The sequence below is a fragment of the Zalophus californianus genome, chromosome 2, assembly GCF_009762305.2.
Source record: "Zalophus californianus isolate mZalCal1 chromosome 2, mZalCal1.pri.v2, whole genome shotgun sequence".
NCBI lineage: Eukaryota > Metazoa > Chordata > Mammalia > Carnivora > Otariidae > Zalophus > Zalophus californianus.
The window spans coordinates 66,474,007-66,487,396 of NC_045596.1; the positions used below are offsets into that span (position 1 = coordinate 66,474,007).

General features: G+C 42.8%; 1 protein-coding gene across 7 annotated transcripts in view; it reads right to left on the reverse strand.

Moving 5' to 3' along the window:
• Nucleotides 1-5,376: 5,376 nt before the first annotated feature.
• TMEM150C (transmembrane protein 150C) overlaps nucleotides 5,377-13,390 on the reverse strand; it is a 67,065-nt gene continuing 59,051 nt past the window's right edge. For 6 of the 7 annotated variants that reach the window (XM_027599861.2, XM_027599856.2, XM_027599859.2 and 3 more), the window contains 3 exons: nucleotides 12,102-12,229; nucleotides 8,693-8,870; nucleotides 5,377-6,437 (listed from right to left, as the gene is read on the reverse strand). In XM_027599861.2, coding sequence (XP_027455662.1) covers nucleotides 6,229-6,437; nucleotides 8,693-8,870; nucleotides 12,102-12,229 — 515 coding nt within the window. In that variant the 3' untranslated portion in view covers nucleotides 5,377-6,228. The remainder of the gene's footprint in view (nucleotides 6,438-8,692; nucleotides 8,871-12,101; nucleotides 12,230-13,390) is intronic. The other variant, XM_027599857.2, reaches the window with a different exon arrangement.

Genomic DNA, 13,390 nt, shown 5'->3' on the forward strand with positions numbered 1-13,390 from the left:
GTAATGGAAATTGACAGGAGGCCAAAAGGGAATTCCAGGCAAGGCTTTTGTGAGGGCTTATGCACAAGGGAGACAGCATAAGGGCGAAGTGTCCTGCAGGCTGGCTCTCAGACCAAAGGCCAGGGAAAGTTTGCAGGGGGGTTGGTGGGAGAGGGGGGACATCTGAGCATGTTGGGGCAGGGAGAGACAGGAGGTTGGGCGTGCAGGCACAGTGGACAGAACATGCTTCTACATGTATTGCCTGTCTCTCTTAACATGTCACCTGTCCACCCTGGGCATGATTTTTAGTAGTATAATGAGGAAGTAGGTGGAGGAAATTCAGCACTGGGGTCCATCTTGGCACAGACTGGTTTGGTCCAGTCTTCCCCAGTCTTTGTAGTCCCTCATTTCAGTGAGCATCCTCCCTTTGCATTCCTGCAAGATAATACTATTCAAGGGGCAGAGAGTTTTAGCTATCGTAGAAGGTGTACTACTCAAAGGGCAGAGCTCTGTGGGTAATGCTGGGTTTGGGTTAGGACTGAGGGGATCGGAGTCCAAGCCTTCCTCTGCCTCAGGTACAGAGCAGGCAAAAATCTCTGCCCTAAAAAAGGAAAAAAATCCCTGCCCTCATGGAGCTTGCATTTTTGGGGTAGAGAGAATGAGATACTGAACTAAGTAAAACGTGTAAGACAGTGTTATGCATGTTAGAACTTTAATCACAGGACCATGTTTACAAAATGCTGTCGAGCAAAATAAAGCTGGAAGGAGTAGTCGTGCTGGGTTGTGCTTGAGGGGGTTGAGTTTTAGAGGTCAGGTAGGCCTCGGTAAGAAGGTAACTTTGGAGGAGGTAAAGAAGGTGAGATGTAAATATCTGGGGGAAGATCGTCCAGGGTGGAGGTTTCAGCAAGTGCAAAAGTCCTGAGGTCAGAGCATGCTGGCTACTGGAGGAACCTAAAGAGGCAGAGAGAATGGAATAAAGAGAATGAAAGGTGGAGAGACAGGTCTTCTTGGCCTTTGCAGGGCATTTTAGTGCTTGGGGTTTTTAGTCTAAGTACAAGAGAAGCCATTGGAGGGTTTTAAGTAGGGGAGTGTTGATGATCTCATTTAGCTTTTAACAAGACCATTCGGCTGTGTTGAGGACAGTCTGAAGGGAGCAGATGATGGAAGCGAGAGACCAGTTTTTGTAGGCTATTATGTAAGTCCATGAGAGGTGGAAGTTGCCTGGACCAGGGGGTAGCGGTGGATGAATTCTAGAATAATTTGAAGATAGAGCAGCCTGGGTTTGCTGGCAGATGTGGGGTGTGAGAGGAAGAGAACATACTTTAAGATTACTTAAAGGTTTCAGTCTGAGCATCCGAAAGATGAGCTGTCCTTAACTTAGATGGGAAGACTCTGGGAGGAATGAGTCTGAAGATTAGGACTTAACTGTACTTGACATGACAAGTGGAGATGTCACAAGTTAGTTGAATATCCAAGAGAAAAGTCTGAGCCGGTGAATTGGGAGAGGTCTGCCTGTGGCAGCATTTAAAAGAAGAAGACTGGATGAAGCCACCATCAGAGTGGATGTAGAGAGGAAGGGAAGAGTTCCAAGGACGGAGGCATGGGACACTCCAGTGTGAAGATGTCAGGGAGAAGGCCCAGCAAAGGATGCAGAGGCATGGACAGTGAAGCAGGAAGCGAATTATGAGGGCATGATCTCTGAAAAGTGAAGAAAACGTTTTAAGCAGAGAAGGGGGAGGGATTGATCAAATTGCGAAGTAGTGCTTATGGGTCTAGATAAGGTTGTAAAAGAACTAACCATCGTATATACTATCATGACGTCTCTGGAGAATGAGTAAAGCAGTTCCACAAAGTGGCGGAAGTAAGAGCTCCAATGATTAGACTGGGTTCAAGAGAGAATTAGAGAGGGACTGGAGACAGCAAATAGGGACTTTTTAAAAATCTTTTCAAAGTAATCTCTACATCCACCATGGGGCTTGAACTCATGACCCTGAGATCAAGAGTCGTATGCTCTACTGACTGAGCCAGCGAGGCGCCTGGGGACTTTTTTTTTCTAAGATAGGAGAAATAAAAGCATATTTTATGCTGATGAAAAGACCTTTGCTTTCCAGTGAGGGACCTAGCCTTGTCACGCACGCTCCCTTTTTTGGACTTCATATTTGGGTATTTGCTGTTTGTTGGAGCCCTCATAATAGGGAATCTGAACTGATGGGAAGCTGAGGATTGTGCAATCCAGCTTCTTTCATATGCAGAATGCTTCTCTTCCCCCAAACTGTTGATCCCCATTGCTCTGGGGAAACAATGTAGATGTGGTCAAGATGTTCCACGGAATTGCATTTCTCTCATTTATTATTTGCATGGTTCCTTATATTTGTGATTTGGTGCTCTATCTCAACTCCATGGATCACACCTTGCCCCTAATTCTGTAGGATGATGGTTCTTCACTGATTCTTCATTACTCCTGCTTCAAAGGAATGACAGTGACCAAAGAAGTCTTAAAAATTTAATGTGAACCCTGTGGCAGTCATAGGCTGTTCACAGAAATGTTCCTCCCATCTGGCCACATGGTGGGAGCGTGGCTCTCAGAGAAGACTGTGCAATGTGTCCTAACCGATGAAATGTAAGCTACGTGCTGTTTGTCACTTCCTAGTAGAATCGTCGAGAACCAGGCCTCTGTCGGCAACGGCGGCGAAGCACGTGTGGGGATGAAGCCTCTGTCAGCCAGGGTCCGAGTCATAGCACCGAGCACGACCCCCTTGCCAACCCTGGATAGACCTCTCGTATGAGAAGTGAACTTAAGTTTTATTCCCTTTATTTTGGGACAGCAAAACCCAATGTACCCCAAATGACACAATGCCTAAGCAAAAATGAACTGATGTTTCAGTCTCCATTATAACCAGCAGATGACCAAGTCTAGGATATGAAAGTTTCACTTTCCCACACCAGGGGCAAAGAAGACCCGGTAACAGGTGGTCAAACTTCACCCACAGTCAGTTCTCCGATTCAGTAGAAAAATGATGGAACCTTTAAAATGTTAACATTATTTTAGAGATACTGCTCTCCTAACTAGGAGGAGAACTTTTCTTCAAGAGACCTAGTGGGATTACCAAAACGAAGTTCAGTTCATTTCAAACTTTGTTCTCTGGGCCATCTGCATTAGATCCTCCAGGCATGCTCATTCCAAACACAGAGTCCCTGGTTTTGGCCTCCAAGAAGAATCCTGTGTTTCTTAACTCCTAGGAAGTACTATAATCTTGATCTTGATTTATATGTGTGGCCTAAAACAAAAATATATTTGGTCTTTGTCCTAGGTTCCTGCCACAGAGCTGCTAAAACTCTTCAAATTTCCTGAGTTAGTGACTTGTGTTATTCATAATAAGCCCGATTTTATGCTAATGAGGTCACTTAGGGAGGGGGCTCCCAGATAGCCTCAGGATTGAGCTGGTCACCGGAAAGACCAAGGGATTGGACCTCTTGACCAACCTCCAGAAGCAGATGTGGGGGAGGGTGCTGGAAATTGAGCTCTGTAAACTTTTGCAGAGAGATTCAGAGAACTGGGTTGGTGAACACATGGAATTGTTGGGAGGATGGCATGCCCCTGCATCCCTCCCCTTCCTTGCCCTATCTGACTCTTTCATTTGGTTGTTCCTGAGTTACATCCTTTATAATAAGCAGGCGCATGGAAGTAGTGTTTTCTGGAGTTCCTGGAGCCATTCTAGCAAATTATCTGACTTAAAAGAGAAGGGAGTTGTGGGACCCCCCCCCTTCCCTACCAATTTTATAAACAAGTTGGAAAGAAGTGTGGGTAACCTGGGACTCAGTACTTGGGACTGGCATCTGAAGTGAGTGACGGCAGTCTTGTGGGACTGACAGTAACTCTGGGTAGTGTTAGAATTGAACTGAACTGTAGGACATCCAGTTGGTGTCCAGAGAATCAGAATTGGCTATAGGTATTGGAAAACATGCTAGAAATATGCTACCAATATAACACTGAGGTATATTTTTTGGTTTGGTTTTTTTTAAATATTTTATTTATTTATTTACTTGAAAGAGAGCGAGAGAGCACGAGGGTGGGGAGGGGCAGAAGGGGAGGGAGAAGCAGACTCCCCGCTGAGCAGGGAGCCTGACACGGGACTCGATCCTGGGACCCTGCAATGATGACCTGAGCCGAAGGCAGATGCTTAACTGACTGAGCCACCTGGGCGCCCCACTGAAGTACATTTTCAACAGAGTGCCTGATGGACTTTATACATGCTTCAGTATCACAGAAGAAATGTTAGTGTAAGAGACAAATCATAATTCTGCATAAAAAGAATTTTATTTAGTTGTCAGATCCCAATGCCAGTCATTGCTTGATTCTGCTAAACTGTGCTATTTAGATATACTCTTAAGAAAGTGTAGAGTGCATCACCAAAAGCTGTTTAATTTGGATTGCGTAGAGTAAAAGAAAACTCCATAAATCTTTGTTTTCTGATAAAATTTTTTAAAATATAAAAATGAAAAAACAAACCCAAAAGCAGTATTCAAAAATAATAAATGTCACCTTGGACTATTTACAGTAAGATGCCTTTTTCCTAGGAGAATGCTCTCTGCTTGATTCTTTTCCTCACATTTCACCTATCACTCATAGGTGTTCTCACCCCGATCTGATCCTTCTCTAGGATTTTTTCCATTCCTGTCTTGCTTGAAACAGTCACCTCTTCTCTCATCTTTGAATCTTTCTCTGATACTCCTTTCTCCTACGCTTAAATTACCAGTAACTCTATTTAACAACATTTGTTGAGCACCTCTGTGCCAGGCACTGTGCTGGGAGGCAGAGAGAAATACAGAGATGAAAAGTCATGGACCCGTTCCTCAAGAATCTGAGTTTGGGTTGAATTAAAAAACAATCTTTTTCACATTATATTCCATGAGATCCCAGGCTCCTGTGAAGTACCTTTGGGGACTTCTTAAAACAAAGTGCACTCATGGAGGGTCTGTCAATGTGGCCCACTCCAGGGCATTTTGAACCCAGAATTCTGCTCTTTATGAAGCACAGCCTCAAAAGCCTAGGTCTATGGTTTGCGTTCTAAACTCTTAGCGGGTGAAACGTGTATGTTGGGCGGTAGGGGATCAGCCGTGCCAGTTTGTTTGGGGGAAAGGTGATTTGGTTTCTACGAATTCCAAGTATGAAAAAGCCCTTAAACCCTCGCCCCCCATACTAAATTTGAGCTATAGATACATATTAAGTAGCTCTGCCTTGATCTGAACTTATAACAAGATGCTCTAAGACTCCTTTTGTAAATGTCCAGCAGGAGCTCTTCCTATTACCTCCACAAATATTTCTTTGTGCTTTTCTGTGAACATTTTCTTAGCTTTGAACATAAAAGCAGCAAATGAAGCCTGCAGGTCACTTTTTTTTTTTTTTTTTTGCTTTTATCATGGTTGAACCCAAAACAAGCTCAGCTCTTTCATTTGGCCTACATCTTCTTTGTCCATGTCTCTTGAGAGACCCACGGTAGTTACTTAAAAAAAGAAGGCAAACTATGAAATATAAAACAAAAGCTGTACATAGCATACTATGGAAGCAAAAACGAAACCATACCCTCACTGCCCCCATCTTGTTCCATGCCTGGCAGACCACGTCCCTACGAATATTCACATTTGGAAATATTTCTCAGTCACAGTAAAGTCCAAATCATGGTGGTGGGCTTGTAGCATATTCCTCTCATTGACTCCACACAGCTGACCACTGAACAGTGATGAAGGGAGTTTTTATGGGGAAGTTCTTGATGATACTCAGTCCATTCAAGAGTATTAGTGCCAGATTCAGAACTTCCTCATGAGCTGGTTCCAAGCCCTTTGGATCTGAAGGCAACTTTGGGAGTTGGCATTATTCCCATGTTACATTTGGCCTGCCCTACTCTGTGGCAGGGTGATCACAATGTCTGAAATACGTGAAGAGAATGAGAAGAGCAGGGAGTACTGGGGGAGAGAGGGAAAAGAGAAGTGATCATGCACAAGCTTCTTGCTCTGTCGTGCATATATTTTCAATGTAACAGCAGGTATTTCGACACATAAGGGCTTGTGCTTTTTCGTTAAAGAAGTAACTTGCCCTGAAAAGCTCATTTGGCAAATGTGGCCATGAACGTGTGTGTGTGTGTGTGTGTGTAAAATGTGTGATGAGGTTATGGACCAAGTCCTGTGGGTGTGTCCTTCTGGCTCCTTCCCCCAGCACACCCACCTCACAGGCAAGGAAAAGCTGATAGGTTACACCTGGTCGGTTTGATATTCAGAAGCTTCGGACAGGCTTTCCGAAAAGCTTAGGAAATTCTCCTGGTACTCGGAGCAAACAATCTCGTAACGGTAATGCCGGAACTCCACAGCAAAAGTGCCAAAATAAGACAGGAAGCACATGACCAGACCCCACTGCACCCTGGCTGCGTACATGTGGATGCCTTGGGCCATGAGTATGAAATCTGAGGAGCAGCAGTCAAGGGAGGTACCACCATCAGCCGCATTAAAACTGGGCTCTTTTCTGGACAGGGACAGGCCACAAGAAAAGGCTCATTCCCCGCCCCCCTCCCCCATCAGCAGAACTTAGCTTGACAGCTTGCTGAACACACCACTTGCATGAATAATACGAAGTAACGTTACTGAGCTCTTTGTGCCAGACATGTGTCTAGGTGCTTGCATGGAAAATCTTAACTTAATCCTCACAGCAATCCTATTATCATCAGTTCATTTTAAAAAATAGGGAAACTGAGTCCAGATGGTTAAGTAACTTGCCTGAGGTCACCGAGGTGTTAACTGGTAGAGCCGGAATTCAAATACAAGGACTCGGCCTCCCGGGCCAGGCATGCAGCTCTTACCGCTGCCTAATAATCTGTGAGATTAGCAAGAGGATTAAAACTCCCCCCAAAAATTAGATGGCCAGAAAAAGAAATTTATCTTTAAAAAATTATTGCAAGTGACTGGATTCATAGTCATCCTTCTATCTGCAGAAACAATTTTGAACATCTCAAATCACTAATTACCTACATCGAAGCTTTGTCTCTACCGTGCTAATAATGTGTAATTGGCCCCTCCTCCTTTTCTGCTAGTTTTCACTATTAAAACAACAAATGAGACTCCTATGCCTGAATCTATATGGAGTGTACACGTTCACACACCAGTATACATGAGGTAGGAGCTGGGAAGGAGAATGTTTCAAAGCATGCTTTAGTAAGAAGCCAAGAGGCCACGGTCTAAATACATTTTTAAGGAAAAATCAGAAATGCTCCCTTGGAATTAGCTCTATCTTCAGAACTTACACTTAAAATCTTGGGAAATTTTCAGAGGGCAAAAGAATACGGTGAAACTACTTCAGCCAGACTCTGCTGTCCTGAGAAGGCCCGGATCTGTTCACCTGGGAACCAAGACAGGGTTCCAAATGTTCAGAAACAACACGGCTCAGGATTGTTTGGTATAAGCTGAAAACGCAAAATAAAGTCTGTACGTCCTCTTCTGACTGAGGGCTCAAAATATTGGCAAAGCAATGTTATTACTTAAGTTAGTGGGGAAGGGATAAATCTTCACATCTCATACCTGAATTCTGACCTTTTTACTCATAAAATATTCTATCAAGTGGCTAGCCATAAGCACGAGTTTTGGCTTGATTCTCCAGTCCTCAATTGTTCTCTAAGGTGCTGCAGAACTTCAAAAAACCAGTCACATGGTTGGCAATTAGGAAAGAAGAAATAAAGACCCCAAAGACTCCAGTACCTACAGGACATCTCTGAACCACAAACGTTTTCATATTTTAAAGCCACTTTCCCTAAGGCGAGAGGGTGTGGTGATGAAGAGTTCAAACTGTGCCTGAGTTTAAGTCGAGATCACTGCATGCAGAGTGTGATCTTGGGTAAATTATCTCTGTCCTTACTATTCTTGTTAAAGGAGGATTAAAAGAGTTGATCCATTTAAAGTGCTTAGAATAACGCCTAACACATAATAACAGCCTAATAAATGTTGGCGATTACGTGCCCGAAGATGTAATCGGGTTAGCTATACATTCTACCACCTAGGAACCTTATTCCCTTCCTCTCTGGTTTCCGAGGAGAACCTATTGGAGTGAACACTTAAGATCACTCTGCCCCACAGAACGAGTGGCTGATCTGATTGGTCGCACTGGAAGTGGCCGGCTTCTTCTATTGGGCCACGCTACCGGTAGGTGGGGTCACCGTGCTCCCTCCTGGGCTAGTCTCGTGGGACGTATTTGGGATTAAGCTTTTCCTGGTTTCTCTGCTTGTTACCTAGTGGATAAGTTGAAGTCCAGGGTGTGACACAGGAGGACTGCCCCGTTCTCCTTTGAAAATTAAACGAAATAACAGGGCCATTAATAAAGTCACAAATTAACTTTTTTTTAAGATGTAAGGGAAAAACAATCCCCATCTTCGTTATGCTTTTCATCAAGGGAAACTTTTACATCGTTAATGATAAGGAACACCCGTCCTACAGACAGAAACAATTTTGAGAAGGCAGAGCTTGTTTTATTTTTAGTTCTCCATCTCCTCTTTGGCATAAAAAAATAGGCCTGGGAGTTTTTGTTTTTATATCCATTCCTGTTGTCTTTTGTCTAAGATTCTGAGATAATCTGACCAATATCCTAACGAATTGGAAATGGCGATTTTCTCATCTACATATCTGTGTTTTACTCTCACTGTCAGAGAACCTTCTTTTCACATTCAAAGGATACAGAGGACCACACAGAGAGTGATAGATGCTGAGAGAATAACTCGTGGAATTCCAACTTTCCGGCCTTCATTCTTGATGTTGACTTTGAGTGTCAGTGCGGCCTGGATCCAGCAGGTCAACGTGCCAAATCCAAAGGTCAAGGAAGTTCCGACATTGTGGATTTCTTCATCATTCGTGAGCTAAGGGAGGAACAGATAATGACAAGGAGGCCCATTTAGAAAAGACATGATGGCCAATGGAACACCTGAGGGAGAAAAAAATAGGTAAAATGATGTCTCAGTAATGGGATGATAGATTTTGGAAAGAGTAGAGTCCTTCATCTTCACTGGCTCTTTGTGTCTGTTCTCAAATGGTCTGAACTCTGAGGGGGAAAAGGGAAAGAAATAGTACCCCCAGACCTCAAAATATTTGTTTAGAATAACCCACTCAGGCAGTGGTAATCTATTCTTTGAATTTATTTTCCAGAAAAGTGTAGAAAAGCAAAAGAAAAACAGTTACACCAAAAAGAGAAATGTCAGTTTCTACAAACATACACCCCAAACTTTGTTTTCCAGGCTAAGAAATGAGACCCGGGATCTGGCTGTGTTTTTAGTGATCGAAGAGGACATACTCTAAGCGGGTCAAGATTTTACTGACATAGACAGCTAACAACACTTACTCCTACAAAACTGGCCTGTGTAATGTGACCAATTCATTGTTAATGGGATTTTGTTGAATTTTCCTTTTATAATAATAAAATTGTCACCTAAAAGCTTTTTCCATATTTGTAGATCCATTAAAGGACATTAGTGTTTCAAGATTCCTGGTCAAGGCTTTTATAGAGTTAATAGGTTACAGGAGACCCATTTGGGTTATTTCATTTGAGGGTTAAAGACATAAACTCTCCAAACCATTGCCTACTGATGTCAAAAATATACTGGTCACTTTTTTAATATAGTGGTCACGGGGTGCCCGGGTGCCTCAGTCGGTTGAATGTCTGCCTTCCACTCAGGTCATGATCTCAGGATCCTGGGATTGAGCCCCGTGTAAGGCCCCCTGCTTGTGCTCGCTCGCTCGCTCTCTGTCTCAAATAAATAATCTTTAAAAAAAATAATATACTGGTCCCTTAAAACATCTTTAGCAATTATGTATTTTTTAATTACACATATAAGAAAATAAAATCTATAGTTGAAGAGACGGCTCTTACAACATAGTAAAATATTTTTTGAATTGCTATTGTCTTCAGATATTTTATTGTTTGACATTGCTGTGAGAATAATGGTTGCATCAAATCAATATTGCTTTCCTTTTACAATTTTTTCTATTGTTTTTGGCTGTAGTATTTTTTCCTCTTTGGAAGAAGCCACTTTTTTCCTCTCTTAGCTCAAAAGACATATTTTCAAATCTTTATTTATTTACATATTTTTTTAATGCGGAGGACACCTGTATTTATTTATTTACTCATTTATTTTTGAAGATTTTATTTATTTGTCAGAGAGAGAGCAAGAGCACGAGGGGCAGGTGGGGGTAGAGGGAGAAACAGACTCTCCCCCCCTGCCCCCCGAGCAAGGACCTCGATTCAGGACTCCATCCCAGGACCCTGAGATCATGACCTGAGCTGAAGGCAGATGCTTAACCCACTGAGCCACCCAGGCGCCCCAAATCTTACTTTAAATAACAATTCCTCAAATACAATTTTACTTCTAGGCAATTGGTTTTCCATGTTATATACACAGTCCATTCATTTATTATTTTAAACTTAATTTAAAAAATAGATTGTATAATTACATGGTTCAAACTTTAAAAAATTATAGAGTATGGATGGAAAAGTCTGTCTCCCACCCCATACGCTAGCCACTTGGTTTCTTCACAGGCAACTAATTTGTTGTTTCCTTTGTATTCTCTGTAGATATTCCAGAAAGTGTTCTTCATATGTCGTGTCATCATTCATGGTTTTGAGTATTTGTGGTTCACCGAAACAACCCAATCTCTGGACTTTAGGAAAGACTAAAAGGTCTACCCAGTAACTTCCATCCAGGCCCTGGTTTTTATAGAGTTAATCGGTTAATAGGTTTATAAACAGCCCCTACAGCACAGCCAGGCAGCAGCCACTCAGTAAGTCTGGCTTGATAGGGGATGGGCCCTAGAGTAGTAAAAGAACGAGTGGGACTGCCGATCTGTCAAACGACCCATCGATTCAAAAGGAACTATTCCGTTGCTCCTCTGTGCCAGGCGAAGTGCTGGGGAATGAGTTTTCCTGGTGTAATGAATTACCAGGACTGAGGGGTGGAACGAGACACAGTTTTAGAAAATCCACTACTCTATATTTTTAAATGCCTCTGCCATTTGGATTTCACTCCACAGATGGGGAGAGGTGTCAGGATGGAGGAAGTTTCTCACCAGGGTATAAAGCAGAGGTTGGAGGACCCTGGGAAGGGAACGAGCCATGGGCAATCAGACAACCACTGTTCCCGTGTGGGGGCTCCTCGTCTGTCTTACAAATGGAGTCGTTTGAGTCTAGAGGTGGATGATGGTCTTGGCAAGGGAAATTTTTTTTTTTTTTTTAAGTAGGCTCCATACCCAGCGTGGAGCCCAGCACAGGGCTCAGATTCATGACCCTGAGACCAACACCTGAGCTGAGATTGAGAGCCAGATGCTCAACCAACTGAGCCACCCCTAGGGAAATGATTCTTAAATGTTGTGATCTCAGGCTTCTAAATGTCTGGGCAGAAGAGTTAGTGTTAGTAGACCTTTATACAAGTCTTAGGTGTTCTAGAGAAATTCTGTGTTTGCAAACTTGAGTCCCACGTGAGCTTGCTCATATGAAATGCAAGCTTTTATCCAAAAAGGATATTCAGTGTTTAATTTAATTTAATTTTTAAAAGATTTTATTATTTATTTGACAGAGAGACACAGCGAGAGAGGAAACACAAGCATGGGGAGTGGGAGAGGGAGAAGCAGGCCTCCCGCCAAGCAGGGAGCCCAATGCGGGGCTCGATCCCTGGACCCTGAGATCATGACCTGAGCCGAAGGCAGACGCTTAACGCCTGAGCCACCCAGCGGCCCCTTCAGTGTTTAATTTTAGAAAGGCCATGATCATATTAGTTTTCTAGAATGTTACATTAGGAGACAATTTTTCTATGAGAAAAAGTATAGAGCATTTTGAAATCCTCTGTCGAAGATACACTGCGATTGTAGAGGCTACTTTTCCCCATAGCGGTGCTGTACTTCCAGTGCAGAGTGAGCGCCCTCACACGTGCAGTGCCAACATCAGCAGATGGGGCCGAGGACCAGAAGCACTGACTGCTGGAGGACCTGTGCTTAATAGGAACCACCACTAGCATTATTTAAAAGATTTGTGCAGAATCAGTGGCTATGACCACCCTCTAGGCGAAGGGGGAGAAGGAGGTGAAAAAGGCCAAATGAAGTACCTGAAAATTACCGAGTAAGGTCATCCCAAAGGAGGCCAGACACAGTGCCACCAATCCACTAATATTCAGCCATGGATTTAAAACCTTGGGTTTCAGCTGTATGAAGCGCAGAACAGCTACCACGAGAGCTGGGGATAAAACAAAATGTTAACATTTAAAAATCTAAATCATGAAGCTAGATTCTGAGGCAGAGTTCTAAAGCCCCAATGTGCAAGATTAAACTTTGCGCCATGGTGCACTTTTAAATCTCTGAAATGGCAGATAATTTCTAAAAGAAATTTTTCACGTGATGCTCATGATCATTTGGATGTTTTACTATGCCTACTTTGGGGGAGGCAGAGAGGAGTTGAAACAGCAGTGCTATATGTTATTTGAGTGGTGCAAGGGTTGTTCACAGAGTTTTCAAAAACAAGGTCAGCCCAGGACACATTGGCTTGGGAGAACATTGCAGAGGCCTCACACAACAATTAAGACAGGAATAAAGACAATCCATGGCTCAAGAGTTCACTAATTCACCTCCCCCCCTTTAGTTTCACAGTGTTAGAGCAGACACAGGGAAGAAGATGGGTCCATCTCCAGACACACCCGCTGGTCCCTGTGCCAGAAATCATTCCTGGAGACAGGAAGAAGACAAGGCAAGTGTACAAATCCCTTGATTACTGGTTTATTCCCACTTCCCTCTAATTCTATCTGGAGGTGTCCACTGTCAAAGGACAAGGATAGTCGATCTAAATTAGAGCAGTTATAGTAATCAAATTATGAAATCTGAATTTTAACATAGGTCTGGGGGTTTGGTATGTACTGAAAATCACGCTGATTATATGATGAAAGCTCAAGACTTCTATGATGTTACTCACTTTGAAAACCCACTCCATCTTTCGAAGCACATTGTTATGGGAGAATCAGAAAGAATGAAGGAATTTACCTAGATTTAAACCTAACTTCTTTTTTTTAAGGTTTTATTTATTTAAGTAATCTCTATACCCCATGTGGGGCTCGAACTCACAACCTTGAGATCAAGAATCACATGCTCTTCAACTGAGCCAGCCAGGCACACCTCAAACCTGTCTTCTAATAGCAACCTTGAGGATGGTCCATACTCAAGCCATGAATATAAGAATCCCCTTTTAGTAATTGCTTAGTGCAGGGGTATTTTCATATTTATACAAAAAGCTGGGAGAGGTTAGTCTACAAATAAGTGGAAAAAAAGTGCTTGCAGTTAATATAAGTTATATCTACATATAAGGAAATGCACTTTCTACTTCCTAAGACAATTTATTTTGACACTA